Source organism: Aplysia californica, unplaced genomic scaffold, assembly GCF_000002075.1.
Source record: "Aplysia californica isolate F4 #8 unplaced genomic scaffold, AplCal3.0 scaffold00427, whole genome shotgun sequence".
Taxonomy (NCBI): Eukaryota; Metazoa; Mollusca; class Gastropoda; order Aplysiida; family Aplysiidae; genus Aplysia; species Aplysia californica.
Genome location: NW_004797697.1, coordinates 633,983 through 643,222, shown reverse-complemented (window position 1 = coordinate 643,222; position 9,240 = coordinate 633,983). Strand labels below are relative to the sequence as shown.

The 9,240-nt window shown below is 41.1% G+C and overlaps 2 protein-coding genes across 2 annotated transcripts in view; one reads left to right on the top strand and one right to left on the bottom strand.

Annotated features, from left to right (window-relative positions):
* LOC101859501 overlaps positions 1-1,587 on the bottom strand; it is a 7,252-nt gene extending 5,665 nt beyond the window's left edge. Inside the window, exon 1 of the mRNA XM_005104587.3 lies at positions 1,503-1,587. The gene's annotated coding sequence lies outside the window, so the exon portion shown is untranslated. The remainder of the gene's footprint in view (positions 1-1,502) is intronic.
* A 2,014-nt stretch (positions 1,588-3,601) lies between these two features.
* Positions 3,602-9,240, top strand: part of LOC101862432 (phosphonopyruvate decarboxylase) — a 32,768-nt gene continuing 27,129 nt past the window's right edge. The window contains exon 1 of the mRNA XM_013086011.2: positions 3,602-3,606. Within this exon, the coding sequence (XP_012941465.2) occupies positions 3,602-3,606 (5 nt within the window). The remainder of the gene's footprint in view (positions 3,607-9,240) is intronic.

The window sequence follows — 9,240 nt, the reverse complement described above, 5'->3', positions numbered from 1 at the left end:
GGGGGAGAGAGAGAGAGAGAGAGAGAGAGAGAGAGAGAATGCTAATGAAGCAGTGGTGTTTTAGCATGTTTAGCATGTAACATATACATACATACATTTGCGTGAGCACATCTACTTTCTTATTATTTGTTACTTGATTTTTATAATACCTCAGCAAATGTAAACTCCTCATGCAAATTTCTTTCAGTTTCGGCGAGATAGATGTAAATGAAACTATCAGTTATTGTAATGGTACTCACCTCGATGTATTGTGCGCGTGCGTTATGTCGGCTGTGAGTAATGTAGAACACATTTCCATTTACCTTTTTTTTTTCTTTGGTAAGTGTTTTACGGCGCTCGCAAATTATGCATAAGGTCATATGAGCGAGCGGGAACATCAAACATTTTCAGTTGGTAGAAAATTTTGAATTTTGCTCGGGTGGCGGCCGAAGCCTACTCTTATCGATTTTAGACAACCAAGGGATCTTTAACATGCGCAACTTCCACTCGGGACCTCCGAGATTTTTCGCCCTTGTCAGAGAAGGCAAGGTGCAGATTCTTCCTACCAGAAGATCAGGGGTGTGGCTGAAAGATAGCAGTAAGAAGGAACCAAGGAGTAGCAGAAGAAAGACTGCAGAAAGAGCCAGGAGCCCAGTGATGGGGGTCAAAGGAGGTGAGGGGGCGGGGGAAGAGAGTGGAGACGAAAGCAGACGACAGGATATTGCAAGAGAGAAGGAGAGAAGGAGAAAGGAGACAATTTTAGCGAAGAAAATTTTTCCGTCGCTACCCGGATTCGAACCCGGGACCTTTAAATGAGAGGCGAACACCTTAACCTCTTGGCCACGAAAGCCCCCACATTAGATCTACGTGTCACGACGCGGTGGAATCAGGCGCTCGTCAAATTTTTGGGCATGTGCAGTTATTGGTGTCATCTTATATCTTATCAATTTGTCTTGCCTTCAATTAGAACCCCCCCCCACACACATTTTATCTCGAGTAGAAGTCGAGATATTCTCTACTGAAGGAGATGGGGGTCGCCTTGTTTGAGAGAAAATGGCCGCCAAGATTTGGATATTTCCATAACTTGAGAGTCCGTGTTTACAACAAAAAACTTACACATTTTTTGTGTCTTTAATCAATTTTTTTCAGTAAAATCTACGCAAAAATGTGTTTTTGAATGGACATAAGAGATGTTGAGCAAAAAAAAAAAAAAAAAAGAAAAAAAAAAAAAGAAAAAAAAAATTCAATAAAGATAGCCAACCTGGCGGGAAGATGCCAGTTTCTTCAATGTCATTATTTTGACGAGCGCTTGATTTTACCATGATGCCTCACATTTACTTCATGTGCAGACAACTTTTGGGAAGCTTCTACTTACTTACTTACTTACTTACTTACTTACTTACTTACTTACTTACTTACTTACTTACTTACTTACTTACTTGCTTACTTACTTATTTACTTATTTACTTACTTACTTACTTACTTACTTACTTACTTACTTACTTACTTACTTACTTACTTACTTTTTCCTTCCGCTTGTACCGGTGGGTGTCGCGGGGAGACACAGGCGTCTGTCTGCAGCAAGGCGAGTGACCTGTAGGAGCTGCTTCTATGGGCCCTTTAAAAAAACGTCTTTTCAATAACCCCTGTTTTGATTGGCTGAGACGGAAACATCTCTTCCTTGATGACATGTAATAACTCTATTGATTGGCTGGGATAAAAGATGTGTGTGATTGTGTGTGTGTGTGGGTGCACATGTCGGTCGATACGCATTTCTTGTTTGAAAGATGAAATGGGACCAGGAATTTTGCCCCCCCCCCACTTTCCTCCCACCACCCCCACCCCTAAATCCTCCCTCACCCCGCCCATTTCCCTTCTGTGAAGGAACAGTTTGGCTAGCCCCCATTAAATCAAACGAATCAAATCGTCAGGGTACACTAGGTATGAAGGGAAGATAAGATAAAATAAGATAATCTTTATTGTCTAGATCCTGGCACATTGGTTTGGTTTGGTGCACGTGCACACACACACACACACACACACACACACACACACACACACACACACACACACACACACACACCACACACACACACACACACACACACACACACACACCACACACACACACACACACACACACACACACACACCACACACACACACACACACACACACACCACACACACACACACACACACACACACCACACACACACACACACACAAACACACACACACACAAACACACACAGATGCACACACACAGGCTTACAGTCACATGCATAATATAAATGAGCAGCAAAAAAACAAAAATAATCTTAAGCAAGATACATACTCAACGGTATTCTGATGCATGCTCTAAGGTCATATGAATACTTATAGCAATATGATTAAGATGGAAGAAGTTTAATGGATGATGGTAAAATGACCTTCTGTATCTTTCTTTGCTACAAATAAGAAGCCTAGGTCTTTTACTTCTGACTGATGTTTTTATTTGAGGGAACAAAGGATGTTTGTTGTCTAAAAAGATGGAATTAATTTTTTTAGTGCAAGCTGTTATGTACAATTCACCCAAGTAGGGGAATGTAGATGTTGAAATTTGTCATGCTTTCCGTATTAATCGTTTTAATTTTTCTTCACCTTGTTGTGTTGTGTTCCCGGCCCATGGTGTTATACAAAAATTGATTTTGCTTTTCACACTGTATGTTCCATCTCGTCAATTACGGTCATCCACAGAGGCAACAAATCCCAGAGCTCCTAAAATGAAATTCTGATCTTTTGGTGAGAAAAGTTTCTCATTTTTTTGGCCCTAAAATCTGGAATACCCCGCCCCAGGATCTCAGAGAAATAACACATTTTGATATGTTTAAAAGCGATTGCTCATAACTCATTTGTTCCATTCTTAGTTATAGTGTATCAGTATGTCAGTTTGTACTAATATGTTTGGTTTTTTACTGCTGCCCTTTGGTGTAGATAGTTGACTAGGTGGGTACCTCTTCGATGAACGGACTCAAAAGAATCGATCATCAAGTCATTATGGAAACAGTGCCCACTCCTTGTGAACGGAAACCTCACTAGTTTACAATGGCGTCTTAGAAGACGGACTTTCCCAAGATTAGATCTAAAAGAAAATAATGATAAACTGAAAATTAAACTTCATTGACTTCAGACTCCATAATATAACCGCACCATCGAAATGATTCTGAACCACCATTTTTTTTCCAATATCGAACGTTAAGTGGTTCGGAAGCTTTAGGCGACCAAATTGACGAATTTTTACAAGTATAATTTATAGATGTACTGTTGTGAAAGTTCATCATTATATGGCTGAACTGGTTGTTCTTGGTTTTATGAAATATTTTCTATGTAAGAATGATTATTTGATTGATGTAAAGCGCTCAGAGCTTATACTAGTATGGCATAGAGCGCTGCATAAATGCATACAATTATTATTATCATTATTATCATGCGTGCAGACGTCTTAAAAGCGCAGCTAGAGCAGAGCGTCCAACTCCTAACCTCCTTTACTTTTACTTTTATCCGCAGCTTATACCCTTTTGAGTGTCGCGGGAAGAAAGAGACGTCTCTCTGTCACCAGCCGAAGAGCTTGGGTCAGGGGGATGCCGTGAGTTGTTCGTGTTTCCCTGGCTCCATCTATCCAGGTCTTTCTCAGTTGCCCTCTATAACCTTGTTGCTATCGAATTTTTTAAATTATGAAGGCACGTTGTGCTGGGTGGTGTGTTGGTAATCGCCTGAGATGCCCGAACCATTTGTAAGGCATGCTAACAAAATGAGTGACTTCTCGCAATCCACAAATAGAGATATTGGCCAAATATTGACTTTAGGGTCAAACTTGTAGATTTTCAATTGATGCCATGTTCTTTAACTATAATCTGTCTTTTATTATTTCATACTTATAAAATGTAAAAACTATACCAATAAGCGTGATATATCTATTTCCGTAAGGCTTGAACCTGAGAAGTCACCCCCTTTGTCAGCACACTTCACTCTTGATTCTTTGGTGTTGGTTGTGATGCGTGACATCATTTGTGCCCACTATTTCTTTGATTACTGTGTTTCTAATTTTGTCTCGCCTGGTCTCGTTTACTGCTTTTCTAAGACGTCGCATTTCACATGTTGTAATTCTATGCTCTAATGTCTTGTTCGTGGTCCATGTTGAGCATTGATAGGTGAGTTTTGGGATGAACCTCCAACTTATTGCGAGCTAGCCACTACCCTAGAATTACAAAGTTCTATCTGCTCAGTGCCAAGTTGTGAACAATTTAACGTTAACATATTTTTAGCTTCACAACATGTCAAGCTTTTTTAAATTCAATTCTTTGGATATCTTGATAGCGACCCCGAAAAATATTACGATTTTGATAGAGAGGATAGAAAAATTTGGTTTCTGACTTCATGTTCTTATAAGCAACTCAAAACGGTGACAAATGTCAGAGAGAACTTAGTAATTCTAAGGTAGAAATGTGGCAAGCTCACCATTATGACTCTATTACTCTTGTGAAGTGCGCGGACAAATAATGAGCTACTGCTCGGATTTTAGCCCTGTGGGCATAGTTATGTCAAGTTTATAGGTGTTGAGTTTTTACGATTGGTATGAAATGATAACAGAGATGTTAAACTTTTTTAAAAAATGGCATCTTTAGAAAGTCTACCAATTTGACCCCTGTGTCAATCTTCTTTTAGTTTTAAGAAAGAGTTTTACGGCACTTGCAACACAATAAGGTCATACAAGTGACGAAGATTAGAGGTGTTACAAGAGAGTAACAAACACACAAAAGGGAGGAGAGATAAGGACGATAGATGTTTGACAGGAAAGAGGGAGCAAACCACACAGGGAGCACCCGCTAACCACCCACTGTGTCGATCTTCGGCCGACATCTCATTTTAATTTGTGGATTACGAACGAGGTATTCATTTCATCAGCTAACTGTGCCAGATGACCTTGAGAATGCCGCCTTCTCCCACCCTCGGCCTACCCGCATGGTCGAGCCAGTTTACGCGCCACTGAGCAAGAATGGCAAAATATACGGCCGAACCTGCTCTAACGGCCACCTGTATAAGACAATCACCTGTACAAATGACCGCATCCCATTATTTATTTATTTGTTTTTAGTTTTAGTAGAGGTTTTACGGCGCTCGCAACTGCATAAGGTCATATGAGCGCCAGAAGATTAGAGGTGTTACAAGAAAATAACAAACACAAAAAAGAAAGGGAGATAAGGACCACATATGTTTCATAGGGAAAGAAGAAGCAAACCACACCAGAGCACCCGCCAACCATCCACATTTATTTATTCATTTGTTCTTTTGTTCCTTTGTTCATTTATTTTACATTATCCTGACACTGTGTAAGATTTCCACCTGTTCAAAACACCTGTTTTTCCTCTGGACAACAGATGGCTGCCTTAGAAAATTGTGGCTGTCCCTTGAACGGGCCGCCTCCACCACGACAGTTTTGTTTGGGATGTGGTCCTGTCATGTGATTCTACAGATCCTCCTACGTCACCACAGAGGGAAGACATTGAGTGTGACATGTCTGTGGAAAAGGAGAGAGGAAAGATAATGAGTCTGTGACGTATTAAAGATGAGAAGGAAGACGTTGTGAGTGACGTGTCTGTGGAAGAGGAGAGAGGAAAGGTATTGAGTGTGGAGAGGAGAGAGGAAAGATAATAATGAGTCTGTAACGTATTAAAGAGGAGAGGGAAGACATTGTGTGTGACATGTCTGTGGAAGAGGTGATCTCGAGAGGAACGATAATGAGTCTGTAATGTGTTGAAGAGGAGAGAGGAGAGGTATTTTAGCGCCTATAAATGGCTGCTTACACTGTATGCTTCCCAGGAAGTTGAGTTTGTTTCAGAATGCTCTCAGGTCTGCTGGGCTGGGGTAATAGTATAGATTGTGAAGCGCATAGAGCTTGCTGTTGAGCGGGGATATGCGCTATACAAATGCTATCTATTATTATTATTATTATTATTATTATTATTATTATTATTATTTAGTATGGCGTATTGAAGAGGAGAGAGGAGAGGCATTGAGTGTGACGTGTTTGTGGAAGAGGAAAGAAGAAAGATAATGAGCCTGTACTTTGTGCGTAGGTGAGCGGTAAGAACATTATCGTCTCTGTTATTAAATGTGAGAAAAGTGGGCTGTGGCTATGAAAAGGTGGGCAGACGATCATCTCTACAATCGTGATAGAGAGTACGCGTAACAGAGTGGAGTAAAAAGTATCTGCATTGTCATTGGTCACAATAGGAATTACAAAGTATATTTAGAGCGCTTTTAGACATCGCGCTACGCCAGAATAACTTGCTAATAATTGGAACTTTTATGTTTTGGGGTTTTGGTGGGTTTTTGTTTTTGTTTTTGTTTTTGTTTTTTTGTTTTTGTTTTTGTTTTTGGTCTCGTGTCCCTTTTACGGGTGTCATGTCAGTGATCCCATTCGTATCAAACCACAGTATCTATCCGGAGACGTCTCCGACAGAGACAGACCAATCAAATTGCTTTGTGCCTCTAGACCAAGTATAAACAAAATGGGGGGTTACAGGGGGGCATCCCCCTCTCACTGTTTTTTCCCATAATTTGATATTTTGCAGTTACGTTTGAAATTTTCTTGAAAGGAACTGATTTGCGACAGTTTTAGTGGCTACATGTGTGATCTGCAGCAAACAATACGCAGTGCATCTGTGTGCGGGAGGAGTACGTCTCCGAATGGTTAGTGGGTGCTCGCCGGAGACGTCTCCGAATATCTTCTGTCTATCAAGCAATCGTTGACTAAGAACTAAATGTGAGGCAGCGTGGTGGAATCAGGCTCTCGTCTATATGTGAGGCAGCGTGGTGGAATCATGCTCTCGTCTATATGTGAGGCAGCGTGGTGGAATCATGCTCTCGTCTATATGTGAGGCAGCGTGGTGGAATCAGGCTCTCGTCAAAATAATCAAACAAAGTGAAGAAACTTCCATTTTTCCGGCTGTTTTGTGAATTTTTATGAAATTTTTTTTTTGGCTTAACACATTTCATGCCCATTAAAGAACTCATTTCTGTGAGGATTTTTGTGAAAAACGTTGATTAAAGGTACAAAAGATGTAAATTTTCAGTTACCATGGACTCTTAAGCTAAGGAAATGACTAATCTTTGGCGGCCATTTTCTTACTAATTTTACCTCTAAAAATAGGTGACCCCCGCCTCCTTCTTCGCAAATATCCCGACTTGTATTCAAGATGGATATTTTTAAAATTCAAATAAAGACAAATGAACAAGCTTTAAGATGATACCAATAACTCTTCATGCCCAAAAATTGACGAGAGCCTAATTCCACCACGTTGCTCACAAATGTGAGTGAGTCGGCACACTGATATGTCAACATTTTGTGAGTGAGTCGGCACACTGATATGTCAACATCTACATGGATCTATACGTATAGGAGAATATCAATAACAAGGGTTATGTCTTTTAATTTGTTACTCTTTGACTACTTAATTTATTAGTGGTTTTATTCTTTCTTAACCTTTGTCGCTTATTCTAGCCCCCCCCCCCATCCCCCAGGCTGTCCCTGAGAGGGGGGGGGGGGGGGGTGACACATACCTCTTTCCCACTCTCCTCGTTCTGAGAGACCAGGTTTTGGAACTGTTTTGTGTCACCGACCTTAGCAATTCATAAAAGTTCGCCCCCCCCCTTTCACAAATTAATAAAAGTCTGTCTGTCTGTCTGTCTGTCTGTCTGTCTGTCTGTCTGTCTGTCTGTCTGTCTGTCTGTCTGTCTGTCTGTCTGTCTGTCTATCTATCTATCTGTCTGTCTATCTGTCTGTCTGTCTGTCTGTCTGTCTGTCTGTCTGTATTTCTGTCTGTCTGTCTATCTATCTATCTATCTATCTATCTATCTATCTATCTATCTATCTATCTATCTATCTATCTATGACTTCGGCTGTTGGTCTTTCAGCCTATTTGTCTTTTTTCTGTTTGTCTGTCAGTTAACCTGAATGTCGATTTCGTTTCTTGTCTCCCCCCCCCCCCCCTCTCTCTCTCTCTCTCTCTCTCTCTCTCTCTCTCTCTCTCTCTCTCTCTCTCTCTCTCTCTCTCTCTCCCCCCCCCTCTCTCTCTCCCCCCCCCCTCTCTCTCTCTCCCACTCTCTCCGATAACGATAATGATATTAATGTGTACAAACATTGGACTCAAATTCCTCAAAAAGAAGTGTAACTGAGACAGACACTTGTCATTCTTGGCCATGAATTGAACTCGGCGTTAAAGAGTTTACAAGGCGATGAATGCGCGCAACGGTTATGCAAAGCGATAACATGCACAGTAATGTAATGTTCTCCGTGTATGGTAGATAGTTCGAATGTCGAGTTTTTGCTCTGTGCCAGCTGTTTCCTTTCTGCGCTGTTTTTTTTTTTTGTTGGTTTGTTTGTTTTGTTTTGTTTGTTTGTTTTTTTAAAAGTGTTTTTCGGCGCTCGCAACTGTACAAGGTCATATGAGCACGCGGGACACATTAAACATTTTCAGTTGATAGGTAATTTTGAATTTTGCTCTGGTGGTGGCCGAAGCCTACTCTTATCGATTTTAGACCACCAAGGGATCTTTAACGTGCGCAACTTGCAAACGGGCCCTCCGAAATTGTTCGCCTTTGTCCGAGAAGGCTAGGTGTAGATCTTTACTACCAGAAGATCAGGGGTGTGGCTGAAAGACAGCAGTAAGAAGGAGTCAGGGAGTAGCAGTAGAAAGGCTGCAGAAAGAGTCAGGAGCCCAGAGGAGGAGGCAAAAGGGGTGACGGGGTGGGGGCAGAAAGAGGAGACGGAAGAAGACGACAGAACATTGCTAGAGAGCATGAACGGAGGTGAAAGGAGACGATTTTAGAGAAGAAAATATTCCCGTCACTACCCGGATTCGAACCCGGGACCTTTGAATGAGAGGCGAACACCTTAACCTCTAGGCCACGAGAGCCCCCACATTTTTTTCAAAGTTTATTTTGCGCTGATACGCGTGAGTAAAAATATATGCAAATGTATGCGTCAAAATGTTAAACTAGTTCTGAGTGTATGTATATGTTCGTTTTCTCTGTTGTTGTTGTAATAGTTGTTATTGCTGCAGTTGTTGCATTTGTTGTTGTTGCTGTTGCTGTTGTTGTTGTTGTTGTTGTTACTATTGTTGTTATTTGAGTATGTGTATGTGTATGTGTGTGTGTATGTGTTTGTCTTTCTTTTTTTTTCTCTCCCTGTCTGCTTGTGTGTGTGTGTGTGTGTGTG